The 13,340-nt window shown below is 39.2% G+C and overlaps 1 protein-coding gene across 8 annotated transcripts in view; it reads left to right on the plus strand.

Annotated features, from left to right (window-relative positions):
• The window catches only part of DOT1L (DOT1 like histone lysine methyltransferase), an 86,374-nt gene that overhangs the window by 28,736 nt on the left and 44,298 nt on the right, over positions 1–13,340 (plus strand). For all 8 annotated transcript variants that reach the window (XM_039328507.1, XM_039328505.1, XM_039328506.1 and 5 more), the window contains 5 exons: positions 2,465–2,693; positions 4,684–4,778; positions 5,497–5,559; positions 10,494–10,549; positions 12,730–12,809. In XM_039328507.1, coding sequence (XP_039184441.1) covers positions 2,465–2,693; positions 4,684–4,778; positions 5,497–5,559; positions 10,494–10,549; positions 12,730–12,809 — 523 coding nt within the window. The remainder of the gene's footprint in view (positions 1–2,464; positions 2,694–4,683; positions 4,779–5,496; positions 5,560–10,493; positions 10,550–12,729; positions 12,810–13,340) is intronic.

Here is a 13,340-nt window from a genome sequence, read left to right on the forward strand (position 1 = left end):
GATTCTGACTTTCACCCCCTCCAGTCATGTAATGGCATTTTGGGTGCTTGGCAACCGGCCCTTATTTATGCAGCACTCCATGGTCTCATAACAGCAATTTATGACTTTTTTTTCCTGGAAACCAGCATTTACTTCCAGTTTCCGGGCGGGGGGGGGGGGAAAGTCCCATAATGAAAAATGTGTTTGCTTAATGAGCATTGTTTAATGACTGCCACACACAAAAAAAGCATAAAATTGGGTCCGGTCACTTTACAATTCACAATTTATGATCATAATTCCCAGGCTCAATTATGGTCGTAAGTTGAGGACTACCTGCATTCATTGTACTACAGTATCTGATATTCTGTGGCAAACTATCTCTGGAGTTCTGTAGTTGATGCCTTCCAAAAACAAATAGGACCAGGGATTGATATATCCCTGTAATAACAAAGGAAGTGATTTCATAGGGAGGCTTGGTTCTAAACCAGGGGTAGGCAACCTTGGCTCTTTTATGACTCGTGGACTTCAACTCCCAGAATTCCTGAGCCAGCATGGCTCAGCTTGGAAATCTTTCCTTTTCCCCTCAGCGTGCCTGGCTCAGGAATTCTGGGAGTTGAAGTCCACGAGTCATAAAAGAGCCAAAGTTGCCTATCCCTATTCTAAACTGTTGATTTACCAAATGTTGGTCTAATATTTTACCTTGCACCTAACCTTAACTATTGCAGTAATTGATATGAACGTTAAACTGATTAATCCTCATATCAGTTCCTCAAACGACACTGCTGTTGCTTTTCCAATAACATTTAGTTTAGCATTTATTTGTGTGTACATGAGTTATTAAGTGTACATGAGTTATTAAGTGTACATGAGTGTACATGAGTTATTAAGTATACATGGTTATCAGCGACTTATAGATTTTTTTAAAAATAATTCCTTAGAGCAGTGATTCTCAACCTTTCTAATGCCGCGACCCCATAATATAGTTCCCCATGTTGTGGTGACCCCCAACCACTTATACATCACCGGGTGCCAGGGGCGTGGCCAAAGAAAATGGGAAAAAAATGGCGGACAGCCTTGTTTGGCGACCCCCGTGAAATGGTCGTTCGACCCCAAATGGGGTCCCGACCCATAGGTTGAGAACCACTGCCTTAGAGGGTAACAATATATGGTAACAATATGTGGTTATGAAGAATACCTTGAGTTCATTAATGTGGTTAGATAAAGTAAAAAATCTGCTTCATGTGGTCTTATGATAGATGAGCCACCCGGAGTCATTGGGACTAAGGTGGCATACACATTTAATTAATAGTAATAATAGTGAATAATGAGGCAGGAGAGCTAAGGTATATTCTATATTTTAATACTGGAATATCTTAATTTTTAATTTCAGCATCTGTATACCACTTTTGCATAAATTACTGTAAAATGATACAGAGTATAATAACATCAAGTATTGATATTAATCAATTAGAAATATTCATTGTGGTAAGTAAAACAACTGAATAAACAGATAAATCCAATATTTATTTATAAATTTATATTTATACTACCTTTCCTGTAGAGGACCAAGTATAATACTTAGTTAATCTTTTTTCTTCTACCCTTTCCCCATTTTGCCTTAAAAAACATTGTGAAACACCTTAAATTGAGAACCAGAATGGCAGGTGAACTTCAAAATGGTGTGGGGATTTGAACTTGGGTCTCCCCAGGAGGAAAATGATACCGGTAATCACGAAGACCTTTGCCTATAGTTTTGCCTACAGTTTGATAAAGTTAGAACAAAAACCAAACCTGTCAAGCTGATTTGAGACATCAAATTCATAGTGAAATATAGCAGCCATTATCTTATATGTCTACTGCATAGAGGAGGAAAGATTGATCAATGACAGTTAGCCATAAAGATTGTAGGGAATCTGTGATTTTAGAGACAGCCTGTCTTTGAATATCAGTAGCTACATGCATGCATGATAAAGAAAGCCTGTTGCTTTTCAGGCTTTGTTTATATGCTTTTCAAAAGCAACATGTTGGCCAACATAGAATGTTGCTCAGCTCAGGAATGCTGAGCAAAGGAAAAAACAAGCCGCAAACTATAATTTGTCTACTGTTTAGAAAGCACAGACCATGATGTATAAGATGTCCATTACTGCCAACAGTGCACTTTGTTAGAATTTTGGTAGCACACATGCTTTACTTATTTAAAGTGGGTTAGATGTAAGTTGACTATACTATGGTTAATGTTTATATGGTAAGTCTAGTAACATGGCAGATGTTTGTATATTGAGAAATCAAGGCAACATAGCTCACACAGTGAAGGATTTACACAGTCACGTTAACTTTTCCAGCCTACCTCTTCTTACTCAAAGAATGTTCTTGGTGCTGTTGGTGTTGTGAACAAGCGTTGAGAGTTTTAAAAGGTGTTTGTGCTTTAAAAGGTGTTTTTGCTATAAGGAACAAATTGTGATGGGTTTCTTGTTTCATTCTTCAGTGGAAAGGAACCACCCAGCCCATGAAACTGAATACCCGCCCTTCCAATGGGCTTCTGCGCCATATCCTACAGCAAGTATATAACCACTCAGTGACGGACCCAGAAAAACTCAACAACTATGAACCCTTTTCCCCAGAAGTGTATGGAGAGACTTCTTTTGACTTGGTGGCCCAGATGATAGATGAAATAAAAATGACCGAAGATGACCTTTTTGTAGACTTAGGCAGTGGTGAGTGTTCACTATCCGGTTCTCAACTCAAAATAGTTCAAGCAGAACTGTTATATGTTTTGTGAATAACCAAACCGTAGCTTGAAATTCATGTTTTGTTCACTGACAAATGATGTTCTTTGGCATTTGCTTACTTAATGTCTTGGTGAGCTGCAGTGTTGGCTTCCAATAGATAGTACCAAGTTGGAAATTCTATTTACTGTAATGCAAAGCTTGGTGACTGGAATTGGAAACCATAGCGGTTTTCCAATTTTGACTTGATGGAAATAGATCATAATTTTGGCAATTGACATCATAGGTGTCCAACTAGGTTCCTGAGAACCACAAAATGAGGAGGTAACTAGAAAGTGTGGGAATCGAGGTGTGTGTCTGTGTCTGTGTGTCTGTGTTTAAAGAAAAATAATAGCATGTGACATCAACTCTGGCCAGCCAATTGTTGTGATATTATGCCTCCAGCATGTGTAGTTTTAGCCATGTGAATTTATTTTTGCCTTAACATCTAGTACTTCTATTTAAATCTCTAGGTGGTTCCAATACTATATTCGTCTTATGTGTTCCTGTGCTTCCAAGATGTGTTCGGCTTCATTTGATTTGAAAAAGACCTACGTTTAATATTTCTTGTAATTGCCAATTTTAAAATAGTGTTGCCGATTTTCACTAAAAACAAGAGCATAAAATTCACTTAAATGGAATTTAGTAGTTGGAGAAGCAGGAACTTCAGTTAATGCAGCTAATAGTATTTCTATGACCCTGTCACTGGATTCACCCACCTCCTCCCTGGTTAGCTATTATTTACCCCAGGAAAAACAGACAGTGGATGGCTGTTGTGGGTAACTAGGGAGGGGCTGAACTTTCCTCTGTTGAAGAGCAGTTCCCTGTGCCTTATAGCAAACCAATAGTGAAACTGAGAGGAAATGGGAAAAAAATGGGAAAAAAAAACTACTAGGCAAACTCAAGTTGTTGGATTCATCTAGAGCAGGGATCAACCTTTGGGCCGCGGCCTGGTACTGTGCTGTGGGCTCTTGGCCAGTGGGCCGCAGAAATGGCTGGCCAAGGCACACACACGTGGGCACACATTCCCCCCCACTCGCGCAAGCGCCTACGGCCCTGTTTGCACATGCGCACAGGCGTGAACGGGAACACTAGCATGGGGGGGCGCGCCCCCTTTGTGCATGTGCAAATGGACTGCTAGCGTGGGGATTTGTGTGTGTGCAGCCCATTTGCACATGCACGAACGGGCGCTAGCTGCCGTGGGTGCGCAGCTGTTTACACATGCGTGAACATGGCTGCTAGTGCTGCACCAATGGGCATGGCCCTATTTGCGTGCGTGCGTGCATGCATGCGCACATGCAGTAATTTGGAAGCTGCTCTCCCCTCCAGACCGCAAGCCAGGAAAGGTTATAGTTGGTTTATTTATTTATCTATTTATTTGTATCCTGCCTTTATTATTTTTACAAATAACTCGAGGTAAACATATCCAACACACCTTCCTCCTCCTATTTTCCATACAATAACCCTGTGAGGTTGGCTGGGTTGAGAGTGAACAATCTTGGCTTTAATTATTCTAGACTGTTGCAGTGCTGTTTTGAAAACAGCTCTGGAAACTTCAGTGGACTGAGAATCTGACAGCCAGAGATCTTTCTGACATATAGAGCCTGAAATGTTTCATTTTTGTCTTATGTCAGCAATACTGGTGACCATTTTTGTTTCAGTCTCAGATTAAAGAGTTGGTTTTGGCATTGAAACCTAGTTCTTTATGTTAATCTGCATTTCAAACGTGCAGCTTTAAGAAAAATTCTGGACTTTGTGAGCCAAGTATTGATTGTTTCAATCAGTCCACTTTCTGACATACATTCTGATATAGAAAATAACATGTTTAGAAGTTCACTAATATCCTTGCAGTTCTTATGTAAACTTCTTACTCCAAATTTAGCTTCTTTTGTGATATTATGGCAGTCCTCCTAACTGTAGTCCTGTTGTCTTCTTTTAGGTGTTGGTCAAGTTGTGCTCCAGGTGGCTGCAGCTACAAACTGCAAGCATCACTATGGTGTGGAGAAAGCTGATATTCCGGCCAAATACGCTGAGGTAACATAGTACTTTGGGTTAATTGTAATATAGGTTAGAAATCTGGCCAGAGTGATTATATACCATTTTGAAAAACACCACCTTCAACATCCAGTGCTTAGATCAGCCTCAGCAACTTTAAGATGTGTTGATTTCAATTCGCAGAATATTCGAGTTAGCATGCTGGTTGGGGAATTCTGGGAGTTGAAGTCCACTGAGGCTGAAAAACACTGGCTTAGATGCTCGGTTTTATAGCCTGTGGTGACTGTTAAATAAACGGTGTCCCCAAGAGTAGAAAAAGGGGACACAGACTAACTTCCAAGAATGCAAATGACCAGCTGTCTGCAAGGAATATAAATCCTTGCATTCCCCGCCATCCAGTTAGAGCTGAAGAAGCTTCTTGGATGAGAAGTGAAACATCTTCAAAGAAAAACCTATAGGTTTCCTTGTGCCAAGTAGGCTGCTACTCTGTGAAAGACACTAGAAGTCTTGAATTTCTCAAGTGGTAAACCCAAAACCTGTTCAACATGTTTTGCTGCTGTAAAGTTAAGATTAAATTCAGCTATCTTCCACATCCTGAAATATTATGTTAATGGCAATGCAACTTTGTGTACTGTAGCAGTCTCATTAGACACTCTCATAGTTACTGTTTTATTCTATTTGTGGAAACGTAGTCTCTGGATTTTTTTTCAATAATAATCTCTTTTTTCTTTCTTTTTCTTTCTACCACCCTTTCAAGACAATGGACAAAGAATTCAGAAAGTGGATGAAATGGTATGGGAAAAAACATGCAGATTACACAGTGAGTGAAACTAAACCACAAAGTTCCTTTTAAAACCAAGCAAACCTTCTTTCTCTAACCCTAATGTGGATAATGACATTTTATTTTAGTGTAGGAGTTTCTGAGAATTACCTCTGCAGCCAGTTACAGATTAAAATTAAATTCGGTCTGAAAAGTCAAAGGAGCTCTAGTCCTTTTGGTGATGAAGAAAACTTTAATTAAACCAGAATATGAATTAACCATTTGCCAGTTTAGGCAACTTGTGTGCTCTTTAATTAAAGTCAAGTTACGTTTCTTTTTTTGTCTGGACTCATCTAAGTTTTGACTTGTGGCTTATGGCTTGTCCATCAAAACCCAAATGCAGCTCTCACCCTGAAAAAACGTCTTCACCATGGACCAGGAAATGATGTACAAATATGGCCATTGAGCCAAGAGCTCAGAGGAGATAGTACTGTTCTGACCTTTGTAAACTTTGTCTTTGAATATGTAATAAAAGAGAACTACTTCCTTTACAATTTAGACCAGTGTTTCTCAAATTTTACAACTTTAAGATGTGTGGACTTCAACTCCCAGATTCTAGAATTCTGGTAGTCTACACATCTTGAAATTACCAAGGTTGAGAAACACTGTTTAATAATAATAATAATAATAATAATAATAATAATAATAATAATAATAATAATTATTATTATTATTATTATTATTATTATTATTATTATTATTATTATTTTAAAAAAGTTGGAGGTCATCTAGTCCAGTGGTTCTCAACCTTTTTAATGCCGCGACCCCCAACCGGTCGTAAGTCGAGGACTACTCAACTGGTGCAGCACCGTTTGCAGAATGGGACTTTTGGCGGGCTCAGCAGGGCAGAGACAGCCTGCACAATTCCTATTGGCTTTTGAAAGCCAATAGAATTAGACTGTATTCAAGAGAGTCTATTCTATTGGCTTTCAAAAGCCAACAGAATAAAAGGGAGTAGCACAGCTAAGGAAAAGGGGGGAAAAAAATGGCGGACTGCGTTTGGCGACCCCCGTGAAATGGTCGTTCGACCCCAAATGGGGTCCCGACCCACAGGTTGAGAACCATTGATCTAGTCCAACCCCCTGCTCAGGCAGGAAACCCTATACCATTTCGGACAAATGGCTGTCCAGTCTCTTCTTAAAAATGTCCAGTGTTGGAGCATTCACTGCTTCTGGAAGCAGGTTGTTCCACTGGTTAATTGTTCTAACTGTCAGGAAGTTTCTCCTTAGTTCTAGATTGCTTCTCTCCTTGATTAGTTTCCATCCATTGCTTCTTGTCCTGCCTTCAGGTGCTTTGGAGAATAGCTTGACTCCCTCTTTTTTGTGGCAACCCCTGAGATATTGGAACATTGCTATCATGTCCCCCCTCTTCCTTCTCTTCATTAAACTAGACATACCCAATTCCAGCAGCCGTTCCTTATATGTTTTAGCCTCCAGTCCCCTGATCATCTTTGTTGCTCTTCTCTGCACTCTTTCTAGAGTCTCAACATCTTTTTTACATCGCGGTGACCAAAACTGGATGCAGTTTTCCAAGTGAGGCCTTATCAAGGCATTGTAAAGTGGTATTAATACTTCACATGATCTTGATTCTATCCCTCTCTTCATGCAGCCTAGCACTGTGTTGGCCTTTTTGGCAGCTGCAGCACACTGCTGGCTCTTATTTAAGTGATTGTCCACTAGGACTCCGAAGTCCCTCTTACACTTACTACTATTGAGCAAGGTACTCCCTATGCTATACCTGTACATTTGGTTTTTCTTGCCTAGACAGATGATTTAGAGTTTAGCATTGATATACTGTCTGGGAATTTCTTCTTGTGCTTTGAGTTAAGACTCAAAACTCCTGGTTGTAATTCATGTAAGCTGATGGCCGGGAAGTATCCCCATAGGTGGGAAGCTCTGCAGGTACCTCTGGGTGTATTGGTATGAAACCACTTAGATCTGAGAGCTGTTTTTAGAATCTTTTTCTTAAAGAAGTCATGTCTCCCTTCCCTGAATGCTTTCCATGTGTCATTTTTCCCTCTCAATTTTCCTAATAAGTTATGTTCCAAGTCATTAAAAAGAAATAGAGATGGACTTAATAAAATGGCACAATTTGCATAAAATGTATGATCAGCCGGTAGGTTATAATTTTGCCTTAAAATGCTTGGATCAGGGAGATGATTGGGTTTAATGTCTCTTTGTACAATCATTAGCCAGGAATTTTAAAGTGTTGAACAAGCCATTGCTCATACATCATGCTAATTCAAAAAATGACACATTAATGCTCAAGGCAGCTGTCTCCAAGGCCTGGGGAAAAAAAATTGCTTAGCTGTATTATATATGAACAGGCCATTATGTCTACTCCTACTTTTTTGGTTTCTTGTTGAGTGAAAAATAATGAAAAAAGTAAATGAGGCTGTCAGGAAAAAAGTCAAGTGAGATTATGTGCCATCAAGTCTCTTAGAAATCACATAGACATAGAAAGATAAGTCAAGTGAATTATAAAACCCTTTTATCCGGGTTAAGAAGAGAATTACCCAAAATGGGTAATTCCTTCCTTCCTTCCTTCCTTCCTTCCTTCCTTCCTTCCTTCCTTCCTTCCTTCCTTCCTTCCTTCCTTCCTTCCTTCCTTTTCCTTCCTTCCTTCCTTCCTTCCTTCCTTCCTTCCTTCCTTCCTTCCTTCCTTCCTTCCTTCCTCCCTCCCTCCTTCCCTTCCCTTCCCTTCCCTTCCCAGCCCAGCCCAGCCCAGCCCAGCCCAGCCCAGCTCAGCCCAGCCCAGCCCAGCCCAGCCCAGCCCAGCCCAGCCAGCCAGCCAGCCATCGCCACCTACCTCCCCAACTGACTCCAGGCAGCAAACAATTTTTTAAAAAAATAAAAACAATTAAAATCCCCATCCCCTTTCTTTTTGTTTCTCACTTGTTTCCCCCCCCAGTTAATAGCAACATCATAGCTTTCTCTCTGCTCATCTACCCTGTGCAAGGACTGTTTAACAGATCTACTCTTTTGCCACACACACCCCCCCCCAGCACAATATTTACTTGTTTCTGGATGAATATATTTACCGCCCATTTTTCAGTGGGAACTTCAGCCCGCTCAGATATTTGAAAAACCCTCCAGTCCTTCCTGTGGTTTTGAAACAGAGCCATGTTTAGCAGTTTTCTTTTTTTATTATTATTATTTTAAAAATAGCTGCGTGTGCTTTTCCAGGCAGAACAATTCTTTGTGAGCCAAGTGTATTAAACAGTGGCTGTTGGAATGAAACTGTGTGTGTGTGTTTGTGTGTGTGTGTGTGGTATTATATATACATAGGCAGCCAGCCAGGTCTTGGTTCTTCCTACTGTGAGGGTGTGATACATTTGCTGTGGGTAGATTTCTTTTCTCAAATTTATTTTTGAGCTCTTAAACTCCAGAAAAGCAGTCTTTTTTGGAAAGGTACCGGTTTCTTAATGTGATTAGTCCTCTAGTCATAATGTCGTTTTTAGTGTTTCTACTTGGGATCCGAGCTGCCCCTTTGGCTGGATTCTGGTCTTTGGTTGCCATGAATTTAATTCCCTTAGTCTTCGGTAGGTAGGCCTGGCATTGGCATATGTATAGAAACCTGAATCAAAAACTTTTGCTAAGTTTAGAATAGTCCTGCTGAATTCGAAAACACTTGCTGAATGTTTCACTAAACAGTATTGTAGGAGACACGGGTTAGTTTCTGGCTGTAAAAAAGTCAGGAGTCCGGTAGAATCTTTTAATAAAATTTGTTACAATAGTCTTCGCTTAATGACCAGTCGTTTAGCAGCTGTTTGAAATTACGACGGACCTCTTTAGAGTTACTTATGACCCATTTTACACACACACACACACACACACACACACACACACACACACACACAGACACACACCATGGTTTCATAATCACATTTTGGGCACTTGATAACCGGCTTGCATTTAGAGCCATTTGCAGCATCCCCTAGTCAGGTGACTATGTTTTTTGGCATTTTTAAAATTTATTTTTTGCCAATTTCTGACCTTTACTTCTGGTTTCTGACAAAAACGTCCATTGGGGAAAACAGGTTCATTTAACAACCAAGATTTTCACTTAATGACTACTGCAAAAAGGATCATAAAGTCAGGTGCAGTCGCGTGGTAAGCACTTAATGAATGCCATAGCATGCAACTGTAATTCTGGGCTTAATTATGGTCGTAAATTGAGGACTACCCATAATCAGAAAACTATCAAACTCTTCTTGATTTTGAAATAAGTAGCAGTAACTGGCCTGGATCCTCTAGTTAAAAGGTTGGTTATTTCTGTTTTGGCATACTGTGTATTGTTGACCATGATTAAAAAGTTGATGTGCCAAACCTTTTCTCTTGTGTGGCTGTTCTCACAACTGTTTGATTTACACAGCATATAAATCACAGAGTACTATTATCCTATGTCTGGGCCCCATATCTGTGCTCGGATTCTCAGTACCTGTTTTAGGTAATGGTAAATTAATGGTAAAATTACCTAAAATGCAGTTGGCGGCTGTTTAACTCTTTCACCTGTTCGGAAGTCTTTTCCCTGTTGGGTCAGAAGGTAGGATGGGGAAATGAGAATTTGGAATGGAGGAAAAGGTTTAAGCATCTACTTCATTCCTTGTCTAATAATTATAGCTTGTGCAATTGCTTGTGTGTTTTTAATGTTGGAAAAAAAAAAAAAACAGCCTTGTATGTCCTTTGGGTTTACATAGGCTTAGTCTTCTCTTGAAACAAGTAACTGGTTATATTAGAATCACAAATGAACTTTGCAAATGGATTATGTTCTGTTTCCCACCATGTTTTTCATGCCTTAACATTCAACAATAAAAAGCATAGATTCTCCTTCCCTATTCTGTGTTGTAATAGATATGTTTGGATTAGACATCTAAAAAGTGACTTAGTTTAAATTTGAATTTCAAGCTCCTTTTTTCTTTAATTTATTTTTAGCTGGAAAGAGGTGATTTCCTCTCAGAAGAATGGCGAGAAAGAATCGCAAACACAAGGTACAATTTTAACCTGGGCTTCCGGGGCTGCCATCATAAATATAAAATTGTTTGATAAAAAGTTAGTCTTGTCTCCCATTTTGAGGATTGCTATTCAGTATCCCTTCTGCTCCTTTGATTTGTTAGCAAATAATATGAACATTGTTCCTTATTTCTTGGAATTTTAAGGACAGTATTCACTGGGATTGAGGATATTCTGTATGGGAAAACAGTGTAGAATTTAAGCACAGCTTTCATGGTTTTGGAGTCAATTCCCCAGGGAGGTGGTAGACATCTATGCCTTTAATGGATATGTCCAAGCGTTGGCTAATCATTTATCTGTTGGGAATGCTTTAATTTGGACTTTTGCTCTAAGCGGGGTTGGATTAAATAGCCTAAATGATCCCTTGACTTTGCTATCTTTATATGTTTATTTACAAAACTAAATGAAGCCAAAGGATATACATTGCTGTTCAATGGGTTCATTATTGCCACAATATAGCTTCAGAGCAATAGCACTTAGATTTATATACTGCTTCACAATGTTTTATAGCCCTCTCTAAACAGTTTACAGAGTCAGCCTATTGCCCCCAACAATCTGGGTCCTTATTTTACCGGCCTTGGAAGGATGGAGGGCTGAGTCAACCTTGAGCCAGTCAGGATCAAACTCCTGGCAGTGAGCAGAGTTAGCCTGAAATATAGCATTGTAACCATTGTGCCATTACAGAGAGGCCCTCTTTTCTGAAAAATTCTCTCAGCCCATTCTTTAAGCATTTTTAATTGTACACCACCCAGAGTTGCTCTGAGGATGTGGTGGGTGGTCTCTAAATTTGATAAATAAATAAATTCTTCTGCCTATGCAGGCAAACACTTTTAGACCTTAGATAGGATGGAGGAATTCTGCTCTTGGAAGGTTGTGTCATTCCAATGTGCCAAACTCCAATGATCTCTCAAACATTAGTTTCCATTTAGTTAGTATAAGTTCTGTGGAGTATTTGAACACAAATACTTTTTCTGAAGAAGAAAAAAAAAAACCCTCTCACTGCTAAAAAAGGGAATGAGGCCTTAGTCTGTTTATTTTTTTGGAAAGATTTCTTTCAGTATAGGTCAGGGAATAGTAAATAATCTGAATTCTAGTACAGGGTTGGACAAAATGTGAATCCAGATCTGTTGATAGATCTCAGAAGGGATTATAATATGATTAAAAAAGGATTTATATTTCTCAAATACTTAACAACAGCAGCAAAATGGCAAAAAGACCTCCATTCTTAGATATACTGTTGGAATTAAAAATACTTAGGGAAACTTGGTTTGCATATTTATGTAGAAGATTCTGTGGGCTTCATTTTCAGTTCTGATATTCAAACCAAAATCTGGGCTTAGAATTCTTTAATTGACTTGAATTTGTTTTGTACCAAATTTCAGTTGGTGGAACTCTAGAAAAAAAAGCTCCAGAAAATTAGGGAAACTACATAGTTTCTTGAAGTTTGTTTGCTTTCATTCTAGTTCTTCTCCTTCCTGAAATTTAGAATAAAATAGAATTGTACACTGGCACATAATTAATTGCTATTACAGTACCCTTTTTATGCTGCACAGTTGTCATGCAAGGCATTTTATTAAAAGCCGTATGTGATTTAAGATAGTCCTTGACTTTTGACCAACGTTATCATAGATCTAGCTTGGGACTACTTATGACCCAGACAGTCGGGGGCGACACCGCCCCCCCCAAATACGTGACTGAACTTTGGGTGCTTGGCAAGGTGAATTTTATTCACTGCCATTTGGATATCCTGCAGTCACATGACTCTTTTAGAACAGTTTTGCTGAGAAGCACCTCTTTGTTTTCACAAAACTGTTCCCATAGCAAACTATTGGTTCACTTAACAATCACAGGGCTTACTTAATTACTGCTGCAAAAAAAGGTTGTACAATCAGGAGTGTCATGTGACCAATCAGTTTTATAATTTTTGTGACTCACATCCACGATGGGCAGGCTCCATTATGGTCATAAGTCAAAGACTTCCTGTATTCAGTTCTTTTACAAATAAAAGAATACTTTGTAAGTTTTTCTGGCTTTACTTGGTATAGTTAGTTAAATTTTGTAAGAAGTAAATATCCCTCTCATTAGAAATCTTTTTTTAAGCCTTAATGGGAAGCCAAAATGTTTTTCCTTGTTTACTAACACACTTATTACTTTGCAGTGTTATTTTTGTGAATAACTTTGCTTTTGGTCCTGAAGTGGATCACCAGTTGAAGGAGCGATTCGCAAATATGAAGGAAGGTAATAAATCTAATATTCTTTTATCAAGACTTTCTTGAGTTAAATACACACACACACACACACACACACACACACACACACACATAGCAAAACCAAGCTGAATGTAGCTACCAGGTATGGATTTTTTTCTTTTTGATTCATGATTGTAACCATGAGGTTTATATAAACTGACTGTGCCTTTAGTTTCAAATGTTGCTTCCTAGAGCTGATGTCTTTTATTTATCTTTTCTTGCCTTTGTCTCTTCTAAGACTGTAAACTCCCTCAGTTATCTCGTATGCTCAAACCTCACCGGTTTGGAAGCTGTTTTGCCTGTATGCCCATTTTCATGGCAAATGGCAGAGTAATAATGCAGCAGGTGCATCCAGAATCAATTAGCATGTTTAAGTCCATTTGTGCCTCAGACTTAGGGATTATAAATTTGGCGGTCAGTGAAAAAGGCAGGATTTGTCGACTTACCATCGGGTTGTTCTCTCCATCGTCGCTGTCAAAGGAGGGTAGAGCAGGGGCGGGTCCACCCGGAGTCCCGGTGT

The sequence above is a fragment of the Crotalus tigris genome, unplaced genomic scaffold (genome assembly GCF_016545835.1).
Source record: "Crotalus tigris isolate CLP2741 ecotype Arizona unplaced genomic scaffold, ASM1654583v1 scf7180000024379.1109085, whole genome shotgun sequence".
NCBI classification, from domain to species: Eukaryota; Metazoa; Chordata; class Lepidosauria; order Squamata; family Viperidae; genus Crotalus; species Crotalus tigris.